General features: G+C 54.5%; 1 protein-coding gene across 3 annotated transcripts in view; it reads left to right on the top strand.

The window, feature by feature from the left end:
* Window positions 1–18,117, top strand: part of GRM4 (glutamate metabotropic receptor 4) — a 116,949-nt gene that overhangs the window by 3,173 nt on the left and 95,659 nt on the right. For all 3 annotated transcript variants that reach the window (XM_082732352.1, XM_082732350.1, XM_082732351.1), the window contains exon 2: window positions 8,558–9,453. In XM_082732352.1, the coding sequence (XP_082588478.1) occupies window positions 8,935–9,453 (519 nt within the window). In that variant the 5' untranslated portion in view covers window positions 8,558–8,934. The remainder of the gene's footprint in view (window positions 1–8,557; window positions 9,454–18,117) is intronic.

Here is an 18,117-nt window from a genome sequence, read left to right on the forward strand (position 1 = left end):
AGCAAGTGAGCCAGAGAACGAGGGAGTGAGCATCTTGCTGGCGGGAAGGGGGGGGTGGCCCAGGCGAGAAAGCTCTGAGGGGGGTCCTTAGCCCAGCTTCCTTGATGCTCAGCCACACTGGAACCCACCCTGCTGGGTGTCAGCTGGCAGGAAAAGACGGGACCAGGACCCATGGGTTTCTGCGCTTTATAATTACAGCCAGTAGACACATCTTCTCCCCTAGAAAAGCGCTCGGAGCTGGCAGCCCCTAATTACCACCCACCCCAAGACATCTGTCCACCCTGCTGTCCTCCTCTGCTTGGCCGAGAACCTAACTTTGCAGTGGGCAGGCCCCGCTAGCAGCCTGGGCAGCTGGGCCCCGCTGGCTGCTGGCTGGAAGGTTATCTCTGTTCTGCAGAGTGGAAGCTGCCTTTGCCGCCCTGGAGAAGGCGTGGGGGGAGCTGGCATGGGGACTCGGGCCCTTGCTCAATGGGGCTGCCAGGCGAGATGGCAGCTGGCTAGGCTGACCTGAGACAGGAGACCCAGGGGCTTGCTTCCCTTGAGGGGCAGCTCGGCCTGGAGTCAAGGACACTAACCTTCTGTGGCTCCCACCCAGCCTGGTGCCGGCTCCTGGAAAGACCAAGGAGGGCTTGTTTTCATGTCAACTCTGCCCTAGTTAGCAGGGGACTATCAAAAATTAATTTAGAGATTTCACTGCCTTTGGCCCTTGTAGAGTGCAGGTTGCCTTTTCTCAGCTCCTGGGAACTCCTTTTTTCCTGGCTGTCTACCATCTCTGGCCTCTCTCTGGCCTCTCACTCTGCCTCTCTACCAGGGTGCCCCTGCTGCCTCCCGGCCCAACTCCAGGCTCAGAGCTTTGCAAGCCAGACAAGCTTCCTTAAGACACCCCCCCCCTTTTCCTGGCCCCGCACATGAGAAGGAGACAGATCAGCAGAACTTGCTGGGTTCAGCCCTGCCTGCCCTGCCTCCTAGCCCAAGGGCCTAAGAGAGCCTCTTCAGCCTCTCCGTTGTTTCTCTTGGCTCCTTGGAAAGATGAGCACCGCAAGGGTAGTAAAAATCACCCCTTAAATTAAAGCTGATGACTCCCGTCGAAATGTTTTATTATTAACCTCACCGTTTGGCGATCTCATGGCAGCAGCGAGGCGTAAATATATGTGTACACACGTATATTAAATAAATTGGGGAATGCAGCGTGTAATGACATTATCTGGACCCCATTCAATTAAGGTAGATATTATCTGCTTTAATGGCCCACAATGCCAGCCCATGCCGTTTTGGGCTGAGCCACGCGGACTAGCTGGTGTGGCGTTTCATGAAGCCTGCTTGTTTTGGACAAAGCTCTGGTTGTCCATTGGCTGTGATGCGGGGAGTCCCAGGAGAGCCGGGCCAGCTGCGGGTCCCAAGCTGGGTCCTGCCCTGTCCCCTACCCTTAGTCCTCCCTCCCCCCGCCCCCACCCCACAGGGGGACAGGAACTAGCCCTCACACCTGTTTTCTGATGGGAGCTGTGGCTTCTAGTAAAAACACTGTCATTGCTGTGGCTCACATCTTTTTTTTTTTTTTTTTAAATTTAAGATTTTATTTATTTATTTATTTGACAGAGCGAGAGAGAGATTACAAGCAGGCAGAGAGGCAAGCAGTGAGAAAGGGGGAAGCAGATTCCCTGTTGAGCAGAAAGCCCGATGTGGGGCTTGATCCCAGGACCCTGAGACCATGACCTGAGCCAAAGGCAGAGGCTTAACCCACTGAGCCACCCAGGTGCCCCTGTGGCTCACATCCTTACCAGGGATTTTAAAATTCCTTTTTAAAAAAGACTTTATTTATTTATTTACTACAGAGAGAGAGAGAGAGAGAGAGAGAGAGTGACAGAGAGCAGGGTTAGAGGGAGAGGGAGAAGCAGACTCTGCTGGGTTGGGAGCCTGACCTGGGACTTGATCCCAGGACTCTGGGATCATGACCTGAGCCTAAGGCAGACGGTTAACTGACAAAGCCACCCAGGTGCCCCAGGTATTTTAGATCTTTGGAAACAAGACTGGGGACTTGACCTGGATTCTTAGGTTTTCAGTGAGTGATTACTTCTCAGGTGTCACGGTGCCTTTTCCCTGCCTGGCTTCAGTGTGGCCTAGGAATGGGAGTGTCACCCACAGCCACAGTCATGTTTGTGGCTGTGCCAGACAGTGGAGTCTGGGCTTTGACGTGCTGCGCTAGTCTGGGCCCTAGCCTTCCAAGGCAGTGCCGGATTTGGGGAAGCTCTGATTTAAGGAAGGGGGGACAGGAAGAAGGAGGAGAGAGGAAGAAACCACATTAGCCCGGAAGCCCACAATAGCACCAGCTGCAAACAAAGATACTTGGCCACTTGGATTGTGCCAGAACACTGGGGAGGGTGGCGGTAGGTGGGGGTGGGGCGAGTTGGGGCAAGAAGGAGAGGCCCTGGGGTCTGCATGGGAGTGGGGGCTGGTAGGTGGAGGAGATTTGGGCTCTGGCTCTTGGGGAGGGGGAGGATCAGTGTTGGGCCTTTCGTGGGCTGAACTGGCAGGGGTGGGGAGTGCCCAGAGCTGATGAGATGGGCTTGCTTTGCCCTCCAGTGTCTGTGAGCTGCTGTGGCCTTAGCAGGTGGCGGCTTTTGGAGTTTGTCGTGAATCCTTGCCTGTCACTGTGCTCCAAGCCCTCCAGTGGGCCCCCATTTCTCCAGCCACAGAGGTCTTGTTAGATCTTGTACTCGATGCCCTCTCTGACCTCTCCTATTTCTCACCCTTCCCACAGCCCTCCAGGTGCACTGGCTTCCTTGCTGGTCCTAGAACAATGAATACTTAGCACAGCTCAGGGACTTTGCACTTGTTTCCCTCTCCCTGGGACACTTCTCCCCAGGAAAGGCTCACACCTTTTCTGTGTTTTGTTGTTCCTTCTATGCCACCTCCTCAGAGAAGCCATCCCTATCTTTTTCTGAAAAAGCACTAGGGTCTTGACCTCTCTCCTTCCCCGCCTTAGGTTTCTTCCTAACCCCTTGATTCCCCAAAGTGCCGCACATCTTTGTGTGGTCTGTTTATCGCCTGTCCTGTGCCACCTCCCAGATTGACCCCACAGGGCAGGAGCTGGTGTCCATTGCTCCTAACTTCTAGTTTCCCAGTGCCCAGAGCAGAGCCGGCACACAGCAGGTGCTCACCACACATTCCAATGACACAGGTCAATAACCAGATTGCCAGATTGCCGTGGCAGATGAGATTGTATTCTATGCCTGACCACACAGGGGAGTTGTAAGAATTTGGTGCCGGGTCCAAGACCTACTCTGCGGATGGGGAATGCTGCTGCAGATTCTGCTCTGGGATCCCCCTTGGCTGCCGGCTGACTCTGGGCATGGACCTGCCCGTGTCTTGTTGTTTATTGAGAATTTTCTGTGTTCTGAGCCTTGGGCTAGGCACAGGGGATACAGAGATGAGAGTGGTTCATGCAGGCCCTTAAAATCTTCCAGGCTTATCCTTGCCAAATAGCAACAGAGAGAGAGACATGCATGTGTGAGGAGGAATCAGGAACTGGGATAATCCAGGCAGGCTTCTTAGAGGAGGAAGAGTCCAGTGGCTACCTGAAGGGTGAGAGTCACAGGGAGGAGGCTATAGGGAATCATGGAGTGGGGAAAGCACAGCCATGGATCTGAAGTTTTCTTTTTAGTTTCTATGGGCATTAAGCTGAGGAATGATATCCTCATCTCTCCGCTCCTCTGGCCATTTCCTTCCGTCCACGTACATGGCAGTGTCCACCTCATGCCCAGCACAGAACCAGTCACTTCAGAATCGGGCCCTTGCTGTTCCGGGGAATGGGGAAGTGATGACTTGAGAAGCGAGATCTGGGATTTCTGCCCTTGGGAGGGTTCCTGATGCAGGCTGGAGAGCTGGAGCTGTTTGGAGCTGGGAAGAGAAGGGGGTATGGAGCCCAGACCCCCACTGTGGCTTCTTCTTGCTTTTCAGACCTAGCCTGGCTAGCCTGGGGAGTGCCTCAGGCCTGGAACTGGGCTGCTGTTCCTGTTACATTAATGCCCTGAGAGAGAGGGTGGGAAGAGCTTAGAATCCTTCATAACATCACATCATTCATTCACGTCCACAGTTCCTGGCACTGTGCCAGGCTGGGAAGCAGACAGCAAGTGGAGTACGACATGATCCCCCAACTTGGGCTGCTGGGGTTTGGCCACACCCCCAGACTTGGAGTCACACTGGTGGAGATCAAACTATGGGCCTTGTTGCTGGTGGAGCAAGGTAGGGTGCTGCTCCCTGGGTCTACCCCTGTCCATCTGGGAGGAGACTGTCCAGCAGAACACACCAGTGTGGGGTCCCACAGGGGGTTAGGAGAGCAGGGGCCGCAGAGGTGGCGTGCAGGCCCGTGTCTCAGGTCCCCATGGGCTCCTGTGGGCACAGGAGACCTCCAGTTCTCTCTCGATATTCCCATTGGGGAGCGAAGCTGCCAGCCCCGGTTGGGGAAGTGTGAGATGTGGGCGATGAGGCATCTAAACAGCTCAGGAGATTCCAAACAGACTCCACTCATCCATCCGTGATGCCTAGCTTTTCTGAGCACCAGGGCTGGGCCACAAGAGAGGCAAAGGTGAAGAGGGAGGATTCAAGTGGAAAAGTTGAGGGGAGGGAGGAGGCCTGACTCAAGAGAGGCAGTGGCTGGGGTGGGGGCAGTTCTGGGAGGTGGGGCGGGTGGAAGAGCCCAGAACTTGAGAGGCTGAGAGCGGGAGCCAGCAGCTCTGCCAGCAGCCCCCAGCCCCAGCCCCCATCCCAGGGAGTGGAGAGCAGGGTCATTTCCTCTGACTCTGGCCTTGACTTTGGGCTTGGGGAGAATTCTCTTTCCTTAGCTTTGGGAGAATCAAAAGCAGCTTAGTGGAAAATAAGTCAGACCTTAGGAAATCACAGTGGCTCTCTGTGGATCGGGTTGTTGTTTTATGGTTTGTGGTTCCTCCTGGCCCGGGCCCTGGTTGTGGAGGGAAGGGTTTAGGTTAGATGTGAGGAAGCACAGGATCCAGCTCCTTAGGGCGTGGAAGGGGTCACCGAAACAGGTTGGGGGAGTTCCTCCCTGCGGGCCTGCAGATATCAGAGACGCCCTCAGATAGTGTGGTGCCTGGGCTGTGGGGGGAGGGTAGATGACAGCCATCGCCTTCTCACACCCCCTTTCACTGAAGAGGATGTTCTGAGAAAGGCTGTTGTATGTGGAGATGACCACGTGCTCCTCCCTCTTCTCCTCGTCCTGCCCTGCTTGTCTGGAGCCAAAGATCTGGCCCTGGGTAGAGGGGAGAGGAATATAGGGGTTGAGGAGAGAGGTAGGGATGGAGAGAGAAAGGACAGAATGAGAGACTCCCTGGAGGTGGGTGGCAGGCACCTGTTTAGACCCCCTGCCTTCCCGGTGACTTCATCTGGGGAGGGATATGTCCCCCTCCACCAACCCCCCCGAACGTCTGAGGTGTCTGAGGTTGGAGGGCTGTCTGAGAACTCCGTCCCCCTGCCTTAAGATTGAGATAGCCCTGTGGCATCTGGAAGCATGGCCTCGGCTGTCCCTGCCCCACCCCTAGCCTCTGCTCTTGGTGGCTCCTTTCAGTCCGAGTATTTTTACTTTTCCCTTGTTCCTGCTACAGGATCAAAGGAAGGAGGGGAGGCTAAAAGAGGCGGTGGTTTGCCCAAGCTCTTTGGAGATGGTCAGAAAAGGCAGGCCTGGCAGGACTGAGGGATGAAGTGGGGCCCAGGGCTGCTGGGGGGGGGAGGGCTGTGAGCCGGCTCTGCAGCCTGGCGCTGGGCCTGGGGCCTTGGGGTCTTGATTCTAATTCTGCAAGTGTTTGCTTTTCTTCTTACTGAGTCCTCCTTACTCTCTGTGTAGCCTCTGACTCTCTCCATTGTGTGTGTGTGTGTGTGTATGGTACATGTGTCTTGTATAAGAGGTGTGGGATATGTGTGTGCATATGGTGTGTGTGGTGTGTATATGTTTCTGAATGGTGTGTGGTGTGTGTGTGTGTATGTGTGCCTGTGTGTGTGTGGTGTGTGTACCCGTGCCTCCATGCGCAGGCTGCTTGGCCTGGGGAGGGGCTCAAGTTTCTAGGAGAAGCCGGTTTCGAGCCCTCACGAAGAGCCTGGAAGCCCGGGAGGACGGACAGTCAGAAGCGGCTATCTGTCAGTCTCCCAGCCAGCCTCTGCCCTGCTGTGGCCTCAGCGCACGGCCACATCACGACAGTGATGCCGACCATCCCACCAGTTTTAATCCAGGCCACCCAAGCCTGGACCTGCAGGGGACTCGAGGAGGCCTCTGGGCTGGCACGGTGGGGCGGGGGGCTGCGAGGGGTCTGTGTGGCGCCGTGTGCCTGGGGTGGAGGTCACTGTGTGAGTGTGGGCTCATCTGTGCAGGAGGGATGACGCCAGCCAGCTCCTGACAATGTAAACCAAGCACTTAGTCTGGGGCCCAGCACAGCACACGGCCTTGTCATTGCTCCACGGGCCCTCCAGCCTTTGGACAGGACAGCACTGCATTGTGCAGGCTGACTCACCTGTGGTACTCCTTCCCTCCCCTGTGATAGCTGAGAATGTGCCCCTGCAGGGGCAGTATGCCCCCCAGGCCGCCTCCTCCTCCAGCCCTTCCGTCTCAGAGATTTGGGACCCAAAGCCTCTCCAGGGGACGGCAGGGCGGGCGCAGGACTGGGGGAGTTGTCCGAGGCTCCTCCTGTCTGAGGCTCCTCCTGTCTGAATTACGGGGCCCTGGCATCATTGGCGAATCCCCCAGAGCCCCTCACTCCCTACAGCCCCTGGGGGAAGCGATCTGATAAGCTCATGCACAGGGAGGTGGGGTTGGAGATGATCCATCCAGGGGTCTCCCTCCCTCCCAGCATCTTAAAGGCTCTTACTCTCAGCCTTCTCCTTAGCCCTTCCGCCAGTGCTGGGTCACTGGTTCCTGGCTTCATGAGCTAACGTGGTATTAGGAAGCTTTCCTGCAGGCTGCCCCAGGTCTCTCCCCGAGTCTTGCCCCATCTTGACTTGCTCTGTGCCTTTGGGAGGGATATGGGAGGCCTCTGGACTTCTGGTTCCCCTGCAAAATGGGCTGCAGGGAAATTAGTAGCTGTGTTCTTGGCCTCTGAGGAGCTAACAGGTGAGGGAGCATTTTGATGAGGGGTCAGATGTGAAGTGAGGTTTGAGAAGGTGTTTGCCAGAGAAGTCCGGGAGTTGAGTCCTAGACTCGGGTGCTGTACCCTCTTCCCTCTCCTTTCCCCAGAACTGCAGTAGTCAGGGCCTCTAGGGGGTGGATTACAAGTTGGGGACCAGCAGCTCCGAGACCCCTGCTTGGCTGGATGCAGGGACCACATCTCAGGAACCCCACCCCCCAATCCAAACGCAAACCTTTCTTCTAAATAGCTTGGGAAACTGAGGCATAGCATGTGCACATGACTTGCTGGTCTTCCTTTGACAAGCCCATCGGGAGGGGAGCCTGGGAGTCAGCGCCCCAACCAGTCCCTGACTCAGCTTCTAGCTTTTCTCCTTGTGGCCTCCTAAGTTGAGGGGGGGGAGGTTGCTGGCTTTGAGCGGGAGGCTGGGGCAAGGGAAGGAACCCCAGGGGAAATTAGCCCAAATTAGCAGTGAGAATGAGGAAGAGCTGGTGTTCTCTCCTCTACCCTTGCAGATAAATATTTAATCATAACAACAATAATAATGACAATGATCCTAATGTACAGTAGCTTGGGCTGTAACCTGAGCCCCACTCTCAGAGGGAGGAAGTCGGGGAGAGAGGAGGAGCAGTGGAGAAATTGAGAGATAAATACTTTGAGAAAGATGGTGGGGAGGGAGGCTAAGCAAATGAAAAGGAGGCTTGTCTTCTTGGGCTTGGAGCCCCCTGGGGTTACCCTCCTCACCCTGGGGTGGCTGGCAGCTGGGGTGGAAATGTGAAATTTGCATTTCCCGATTAAGGAGGAGGATTCTGAACCCGGACAGCCCCAGCTGGTACCTGGTCTTCAGAGTGAGCAGATGCCAACCTGGTTTCTTATGTGCAGGCTTTCTTTATCCCTGGGTCCCCAAGGAACCTAAGAATCTCTGGTCCCAGAGCTGGCAGCTGGGGAACTGGGTTCTGCATGATGTTTTGCTTCTCACTACCTGTGTGACTTGGGCAAAATGCTCCCCTGCTCTGGGCCTCAGTTTCCTCATCTCTAAAATGGGGTCGGATACAGTGGAACTGGTTTCTTGCTACTCTGTCATGTGGTGAGAAGTGTTGAGGAAGATGAGGAAGACCCCTCTTCCTCCCAAGTCAGTCCCAGGCTGATCCTGGGGCGTGTGCTATCTGATGCCCAGGTTTCTGATGGCAGTGGGTACAGACCTTGTGAAATCTTCAAACATGACCTAATTTCTGCCTCAGGCTCTCCCACTTGAACCAAAGGTGAGCAGCAGCTGGGAGAAAACCAAGTTCAGATTTGTGGAGCCTGTAGCCATAACCCCCGGCATCTCCTTCTCTCAGGCTCCTGATGAGAGATCAGAATAGCTAATGTCTTCTTTGGGCTTCTGTTTGATTCTCTCTCTCTCTTTTTCTCTCTCTCTCTTTCCCTTCTAGGGTTGGTAGGAGGAGAGCATTGGAGCTGTTTTCTCCTTGATGCCAAGATATGTCAAACTAGGAGCATTCTCTTTTCACACTCATCCGTCAAGAACAGGCCTGCAGGACGTGGGGACCAAGACTAGAGCCTTGCTTCTCCCTGGCCACTCCTGGCTGCCTGGGGGCATGGCCCGTGTCGGCAACTGAGCACTGCCTGAGTGGCAAGGAGCACCAGCATGGGTTACCTGGTTGGCCGCCCTCAGCACCCCCGCTGCTGAAGCTGCCCCGGAGAGACTTGTGGGGGCTGCCCCACCCATGCTGCTCCAGGCTGTGGGCCCAGGGGCCTGCCAAGGCTAGGAGTGGGACCTGCCATTCATGGGTCTCTAGGGATTTCCGAGATGCCTGGGAAGACAGGCTGGGGCTGGTGGTGGGCCCGGCTGCCTCTTTGCCTGCTCCTTAGCCTTTATGGCCCCTGGGTGCCTTCCTCCCTGGGGAAGCCCAAGGGCCACCCCCACATGAATTCCATCCGCATAGATGGGGACATCACACTGGGAGGCCTGTTCCCGGTACACGGCCGGGGCTCGGAGGGCAAGGCCTGCGGGGAACTTAAGAAGGAGAAAGGCATCCACCGACTGGAGGCCATGCTCTTTGCCCTGGATCGCATCAACAATGACCCGGACCTGCTGCCCAACATCACGCTGGGCGCCCGCATTCTGGACACCTGCTCGAGGGACACCCATGCCCTCGAGCAGTCACTGACCTTTGTGCAGGCGCTCATCGAGAAGGATGGCACGGAGGTCCGCTGTGGCAGTGGCGGCCCACCCATCATCACCAAACCTGAACGTGTGGTGGGCGTCATTGGTGCTTCCGGGAGCTCGGTCTCCATCATGGTGGCCAACATCCTTCGCCTCTTCAAGGTTAGTGCCTGGTTGGTTGGCCCCAGAGCTGGTCTTCCACTGGCAGTCCAAGTCCTCCACATGCAGGGTGCGGGGCCTGGCTAATTTCTTTCTCCTTTTTCCTCCTGGACTCTGAGGAAAACAGTTACTGATTTTTTTCCTCCCTTGGGAGCAGTATCTGAGAATCTGTGGTCAGAGTTTAGGGAGGGACCCCGGTCTATGGTGCTGACCGTGGTGCTGAAACGCTGCCTGGACCTCCTTGATCAACTCCACTCCTCTGTGGGGAATTCTGAACCAAGAGAGGAAAAGGAAGTGCTGGTGAGGAGATAGGTGGACAGACATATAAAAAGAGACAGACAGATGGATATGTAGAAAGACGGGTAGACAGAAAGGGAAACAGGGTCAGAGAGATAGACAGGCCGAATGGAAATACAAATGTTGGAGATTGCCAGAGACATAAAGCAAGACTTTTGTTTTGATGTTGTTTTCAAATAATTGCGATTCCCAAGAAAGATATGTTTTTCTTCTGGTAGTTGAGAAAGCCCAGTGTGGCCCTCCCACTCCATCCCAAGATTATGGTTATAAAATGTGTCTTGATTTTTTGGAGGGAGCATTGGGCTATGGCACCTGCAGAGGATGGATGAGGACAGGGAAAGGGCCGGGCAGGGACAGGCAGTCTCTGGTTCTCTTCTTGCTCCCCGCACGGAGCCAAGCTTCCCTTGCTCATTTCCTTCCTTCTGCCCTTCTTTCTTGCACACCTTTCTCCCTTTCCTTCTGGAATCCTTCCCTGCCCCCTTCCTGCTACCTCCCTTCCTCTCTTCCTGGGGCAAGAGCTGCTGATTTGCAATTCAATTGGAGCCAAGTGCTTCGCTAAGCTGCTAAAACAACCGAAAGCTACCGGGTAGAGAGAAAAACATTACAAGCATTTTACCAATAATTATGAGCCGCTCTTCTCTTGGAGCCTGCCTTGTTTGCTCTGTGTGTTTGTGTGTGCATGTGCTCGTGTGCGTGTGTGTGTTTAAGGGGTGGGGGGGGATGAGGGAGGGGAAAGAGAGAGAGAGAGAGAGGAGAATATGCTGGAGGAGGAGGAAGGAATACACTGAGGGAGCTGCTGCGTCCCTCCTTCACCCTGGTGTCTGGTTCTCAACCTCTGGAGATGTCCCCTTCCCTCCTCAGAGTCTTCCGAGTTAGGCTTAGTGGGCTGTCTGGGGCCATGCTGAGTGGAAGTATTACGGCTGGAACTCTCCCACCTGCAGCCTTTCTGGAGCCTGTTTGTCCAGTTTCATGATATGCAGTATTTGGCGGGCATTTCTAGGGGCCTTGGTAGAAGCGGGGATGAATGGTGTAGAAGGCCGCCATGTTGTGCAGGGGGGTGGAGGTGGATGGGAAAGAAAGGGGGCTAGAGTTGTCCTGTCACCGTGTGGGGTGGGGGTTGAGACTTTGCGGGGGGGGGGCGGTCATGTGCCCTGTGGTCCTCACTTATGTGCCTTCTCCCTGGAGTGTAGGTTTTATGCGATGATCCAGATGGAAACACTATTTTAATTTTCAGGCAAATGGATGCATTATGAAGAATGCCAAATTAAGACAAAACAGAAAGCTTGAAGGAAACCTTGCCCTTGCCATAGACAATTGGAACAACCCCTAGGGGGGCTGGGCTGCCAGAGGTCATTCCTCCTAGCTTGTTTGGGAATAGGTAGCCTGGTCCTGTTCTCCCACCTGCCCTGATTTGGACCGAGGAGTAGAGACCCAGAAGGGAGGAGGAAGCAGGGCTCAGCTGCCCTGGCCAGGGCTTGGCGGTGGCTTGGGCTAGCTGAGTCATTCATTGCTCCAGCCCGCCTGTCCCAGGCCTGAGAGGAGAGGCCACCTGGGGCCATCAGCAGAGGCGATGAGTCCCAGACTCCTTGTCAGCTTGTTTGGGTGGGGCCTAGACCCCAGCCTTGGAGAAGGCCAAGACTCCAGGTAGGGCTGCTGCAGTTTCCTTAGTGGAGCTTTTTATGAAACCCTTTTGGTGACTCTGGGTGTTTCAGAAGACAGCCTGATGGTGCCCTCATGGCTGCGGCCTCAGTGAGTGCCGCCCTGCCATCATCTCCCAGGCGAGAGGCAGTGCCCACTTCATAGGGAGGTGGGGAGCCTCAGAGGAGTGGAGAGGTGTTGTGACACGGGGTAGAGGCTCCTAGCAGGGTATCTGTGAGTGTTAAGGCATGAAGCATGTTCTTGGAAACATGGATATTTTGGGATGAGGCATCAAGTGACACCACATGGGACTAGAGTTGTCCTGTCACCTGTGAGAAGTCACAGTGTGACCTCTGTGCTAGTACCTCTCTGGCTGGGGAAAGGTCTCTGGGGGGTGAGGGTGACTCACCAGCCTAGGGGTCCCCAGACGTTCCTTTTTCTCTGCGCATCTGGTTACCTAGGAACGTGGCCGAGGCCTTGGTTTCATCTGTGCCTATTTGGACTGCAGAGAATTGAGTGGGTTGGGGCCGAGGGTCAAGAGTCTCTGCACGGAAAGCCAGATGGGCCTGGGACGTTGAGGCCTGGGGAGGAGAGAAGGGATGGGGGGCAGGGGGACATGCTGGAGAGGGAGGGGCCGGGCAGGGGAGTTGGGGAGAGAGAGCCAGAGGGAGGCAGTCATCTGTGGTCTGTATTCCCTGGGTTCCTTTTAACAGCATTTATGTTCCAGGCTGGCGACAAGACGGCTTCTCAATCATTAAACTGATAGAAATGAGAGGCTGGGTGAGAAACTTGGAAGCCATTTATAAAGGCAAAAATGTTGAACTTTGGTGGGAGGGGTTGGGAGCTGGGGCCCCTGGCTGGAGAGTGTGAGCGAGGGGTGCCCCAGCTGGGGTAGCTGCTGGGTCAGGTGTCTCCTTCAAAGGGGACCGCTGCAGCTCCAGCCCGGCTCTGCCACAGCCAGTGAGTGGGGCCTGCTGACAACTTCCACCAGAGGCTCTGATAATGGCTCCCCTTCCTCCAAGAGGTCAGCTTCCTGGGCGCAGTTCTGAGAAGAGCTCTGGGCTTGGGGCCACTAGACGAGATTTCCTCCAGGGCGAAAGCTAACAGGGTGCTATTGGGGTCAGGGTATGAGCAAGACACAAAACTAGCAGCACTGGGAGGGGCCAGCTCCCCACCACGCCAATGTGGGATCTGAGCCCTGATTAAGTGACAGGGCAGGGTTGGAATTCTGGTCCCCAGCTCCCAGGTCTGACTCCTTCTGGAAGGCCTGTCCAATAAAGTGGGTTGGAAGTGAGACCCAGGCCTTCCTGGGGACCAGAAGCCCTGACTCTGGGAAGTTGTGAGTCTGGCTTGACAGCTTCTATCCCTTACTTCCTGTTCCTGTTCTCTTCCTTCATCCTCATTTTGGCTCTCTCTTCCCAGGATGGGGGCTATTCATGGGTGGAAAGAATACCTTTTAGAAGAGATCCTAAAGGCCAAGGCTGTGATGGGTGCAATGCTATGTTGGGACAGCCCAGGTTCGGTCTGGGTTTAAATCTTCTCTTCACCAGAGTTCCCTCACTTCCGTTCACCCTATAGGTCATTTACACCATAGTGTGAATGAACCAATAAGATCTTTTCCTGAGAGCAGCCTTTGTTGGGGGGAGAAAGAAGATATCAAGTGCCTTGGAAGGAAGCAGTTTTCAAATTCCAGACTTGTAAGAGCTAGAACAATCCAGAAATCACTGCACTGAGTCCCTCATTCTCTTGCAACAGACAGAAAACCTGAGACTTGAAGAAAGGGGGGTGTCTATCCAGCATGGTGGTTAAGAATCTGGATGCTGGGACCAGATAGTCTTTGCCACCTCGGCTTATGGTTTCTCCTGATTGTGCCTCTGTTGCCTCATGTGTAAAATGGGGATGGGAATGGTCTCGTAGGCCAGGGGAGAGAATTAAAAGTTAATGTCCACAGCGGGAACTAGCACGGTGCCTGGCACACAGTCAGCCCGCAGGAAATGTTACTGCACAGCTTGTCGCTGGGCCTGAGATCAGCATGAGACACTCCACTGATGTGGAAGAGGCTGAAGCGGGTGGGCAGTGACAGACGGTGACCTTTGAGACTGATCCTGGAGCGGCCCCACCATCTGCTGGGCCTCTCGTGTCCTCCTGCAGACCGAGCAGCCAACCTAACTTTTAGATACGGAGCTATGTCTTGCTGTCACACAGTGAGGCATGGGAGGAAGCGCAGTGGAGGGAGGGCAGGAGCAGGCAGGCAGGAGAAGGGGGCGGAGGGGACACCAGTGAGCGGGGGAAGGGGGAGGGTGGAGATGAGCAGGTGCCCCAGTTTCCTAGAGGAGAGGCCGGGCCAGGGGTGCTGGTGAGCCATGTTACCCCTTCCGTGCACCCCGCCCCCACCAGCCTGGTGATGCTCTTGACCCATGTGGAGCTGTGAGAGCTATAAAGGTTTGTGGCTTGCTTTTGGAAAAAGCAGTCTTTCTGGTGCTTGGCTTGTTCTGCTCCTCAGTGCCTGGCCCAGGACTCCGGGGGAAACTTTGTGGCTTAGATAACACGAGATATTCTGTTGAGGATGTGGCTTTGGGTCTTCGAAGTGTTTTCACTGCACAACCAGGAGGAACTTTTGAAAGAGTCCCTCCCACAGCTAGCCCCTCCCACAGCTAGCCCCTCTCCCTTGAAGACCCCTTCCTCCTTCCAGCGCCCAGGCCAAAAAACTTGGCAATAGTTTTGACCACCCTTTTTCTACTGTCAGCAAACCTTACAGGCTTTTTTTTCAGAATGTGTCCTGGATGTGGCACCCCTCACCCTTTCCACCCCTGGGGCCTCTCCCCCAGACCATTGCAGGAAACTTCTCTTCTTCCTGCTTCCAAACAGGACTTTCCACAGCCAAACCTTTGCCCAGAGGTCACAGCGATCTTTCTAAAAGCTGGATTAATTCTACTCACCCTTATTTAAACCTTTCATTGCTTTTAGCTTAAAATGCAAATTTCCACACCCCTGCCTGTCTCAGAGGCTCTGTGCTACCTGACACCCCAACCACATCTTTTGTCTCTCCTGGATGTACTCTACACACTCATATGGTTTTCCCTATTCTCCTTGATGACACTGTTTTCCCCACCACAGGGCGTTTGCACCTGCTGTTCCGTCTATATGGAATCTCCCTTGACTTTACGAGGCTAGATCCTTTTCATCCAACCTTACGCTTAAATGGACTCCCTTCAGAGAAGCCCCCACCTCTCCCAATTATTCTATCTTGTTTGCCCATTTTCCCCTTTATGGCACTCATTACAGTTTGTACTTCTGTCTGTATTTCCTCGTTTTCCTCTTTGCTGTTGGCTTCCCCCCTCTAGACTAGGAGTTAGCAAACTACAGCTCAAGAGCCAAATCTGGCCCACCACCCGTTTTTGTGTGACCCATAAGCTAAGAATAGCCTTGGTATTTGAAGTAGTTGAAGAGAAAAAATCAAAAGAATCATATGTCATGACACAGGAATATCACGTGGGATTCAAATTTCAATACCCATAAATAAAGTTTTGTAGGTATACACCAGGCCCACGTTTAGGTATTATCTAGGGCTACTCTTTTTTTTTTTTTTTTTTTTTTGGAAATATTTTATTTTATTTATTTTTTAAAATATTTTATTTATTTATTTGACAGACAGAGATCACAAGTAGACAGAGAAGTAGGCAGAGAGAGAAGGGGAAGCAGGCTTCCCGATGAGCAGAGAGCCTGTTGTGGGGCTTGATCCCAGGACCCTGGGATCATGACCTGAGCCAAAGGCAGAGGCTTTAACGCATGGAGCCATCCAGGTGCCCCTATTTATTTTATTTTTTAAAGATTTTATTTATTTATTTGACCGAGAGAGACACAGTGAGAGTGAGTGCACAAGCAGGGGGAGTGGGAGAGGGAGAAGCAAGCTCCTCGCTGAGAAGGGAGCCTGATGCGGGGATCGACCCCAGGAACCCGGGATCATGACCTGAGCTGAAGGCAGGTGCCCAACTGACTGAGCCACCCAGGCGCCCCAGAGATTTTACTTTTTAAGTGAACTCTTCTTTTAAGTAACCTTAACGTGGGGCTGGAACTCATAGCCCCAAGATTGAGAGTCATGTGTTCTACCAACGGAGCCAGCCTGGTGTCGGGCTGTGGAGCTGACACCTGGGAACTGAATCGGTGAGGCTGAGGACAGCAGCCGACACCGCTAGACTTTCAGCAGCACCCACAGAGCCCCTGGTTGGTGCCAAGCCCATAGCGGGCTCTCGGGAATCTCAGCCAAATAAAGTCATGGAGAGTGAGGCATCTTCTGTCCCCATGTTCCCCCCAAACTCTGGGACATCAGCAGGGTCGCCATGGTCCGCAGAGTCCTGTGTAAGTCCTTGGTTGTGGGTATGTGTACAGCCTGGCCGGTCTTACCATTGGGTCAAGCCAGTGCCCACCAGTGCCCACCTGCGCCCCCAACTTTGGTGACCCCAGGGCCCCTTGGGTGTATTTCCACCCCCTAACAGCTCCAGCTCCTCCCCCGCCTACAGAATTCCTAAAGCTTTGTTCCCTGCTGGAGGATATGTAACCCTGTGCCACTTGAGGCTGTTGTTAGAGATTTGTCCCAACAGAGCTTCCTCAATAAATATTTGGGGGTGAAGGAGGGACCCTCCCAAGGAGGGATGTGAGTTGGAGTCATCACAACTTTTCCATAACCCATATCCTGTGCCAGGGCTCATCTTGATCCTCACAGTAACCCCGAGGTACAGCTGTTATCCCCGTTGTTCAGATGGAGAACTGAGGCTCAGAGAAGCTAAGCAACTTGCCCCAGGTCACACAGCTGGAATACGAATCCAAGCTGTTTGGCCCTGAATTGAGCCATGTTGCCAGCTTGCACTCCTATCTCTTGGCATTCTGATAGACTTGGGTTTGAGACCTGTCCTGATACTCACTGTGTGGCCTTTCTGAGCCTCCATTTACTCACACCACGCTGGGATTCACTTGGCAGAGGTGCTGATGTGTACAAAGACAGGAGTAGGGGCTTAGGGGATGCTGGTGTTCTGATGGATGTTTGGTGCCTGTGGGGTGCTGGGCCCCTGGAGGGCTGGGGAAGGAGTGGAGAGGTGTGGGCAGGGGTCTTGCTGAGCGTGACAGTCAGGGCCTGTTGTCCTCAGGTGGGGAGCACATAGCCCTTGCTTTTACCACCTCCCTCTTGCCCCCAAGCACTGGGTGTCCCTCTGTGGGGAGAGGCCTGGAAGGGAGATCTCAAGACGTAAGGGTCAGGCTGGAGTCTGCACAGAGAGCGGAGGCCGGTGCGGGGGGGGGGGGACACGTGGCACCGGGAAGAAGCTGCAGGCCCCCCCACATCCCCCCAAACCCCAACTACTCCTCTGCCTGTTCTCTCTGTGCCCTCAGAGCTCTGTCCAAGCCACCTGGACGTTGCGGTGGTAGAGGGGTAGCCCCGGCATATAGTCAGATACCGGAGAGACAGAGGTGGCCGAAGGCTGGTGGGTAGGGCTGCTGGGGGAGAGACTGTGTGGCTTTAGTGGTTCTCAAACCCCGCTCTTCATCACAGTTACCCAGGAGTTTACGAGCAAATTTGATTCCTCAGCCCCCAGGGGGTTGATGAGACCTGAAGACCCGTCCTGTGTATGTGCACCTGCCCGGGACTCGGCTGGCCATCAGATCAGGTGTTCTGAGCTGGCCGAGTATTCTCCAACTCATCTGGCTTCCCCAGGGGGCACCCCACTCACCCTGCAGTCCTCTCCAGCCTGCTGCCTCCCAGGTACCCACCACCTCCCACTCCGGGGCTTGCAGACTTGCTCTGAATACGGGAGGTTTGGGGGTGGAAGATTCGGCTCTGGCGACTAGACTGGCAAAGAAGCACCTTACTGTGAAACTAAAAGGAGGGAGTGGGGCCTCTGGGGTGACTTCCTAGAAATGCTTGAGGGAGGGAGGCTGGTGGGCTCCTGGAGTCAAGATAGGAGCTGACGGGGCCCTTGGGTGAGGTGTGGGGCTTTGCAGAGGGGCTGAGGTGGGACTGAACCTGGGGAGACTCAAGTTCACGACTGCTAGCATCTGGCTCTTTCTCCTGCCTGGACCTTGGCTTTTCCATCTGTAAAAATTAATTCACTCACTCTCATTCAAGAAAACTGAGAAAACTCTCAGTTTTCTCCATCTGGCCAGACACTGGAATCACATGGGGAGTTTTAAAAAAGTCCTAGGATCTGCACCCCACCCCTGGAATTCAGACAATTGGTCTGAGATGGGGCTTGGGGTCCCCAGGTGATACCCACGCAGCCCAGGTGAAGAACTACCACTCCAAGCATCTTTATAAAGCTGGACACAACATAGTGGGCTTCTGTGTTTGAGGGGGAAGGCAGGCAGTGAACAGGTAAAACATATAAATATCTCCTGGGGAGAGGCAGTTCCTTGCAGAACGAAGCAGGGAAGTCACTAGAGAGGTGAGGGAGAGGGGGGCTAATTTAGATGGGATGGTTGAGGGTGGCTTTCCTGAAGAGGGGACATTGTGCATAAGCTCGAATAGAGTAAGGGGGAATTGCTCTGTGGATATCTGGAGGAAGAGTGTTCTATGTAGAAGGAACAGCAAGTACAAAGGCCCTGGGACAGGACTTTCCCTGGTTATTGTTCTAGAAACTCAAGAGAGAGGACCAAGACAGCCCTGGGTACAGGGAGAGGGGGATCAAGGGGATCCCAAAACCCACATCCTGATCCTTATTACTGCAAAACGTGTTGTGGGAA

The sequence above is a fragment of the Mustela nivalis genome (genome assembly GCF_964662115.1).
Source record: "Mustela nivalis genome assembly, chromosome: 5".
Taxonomy (NCBI): Eukaryota; Metazoa; Chordata; class Mammalia; order Carnivora; family Mustelidae; genus Mustela; species Mustela nivalis.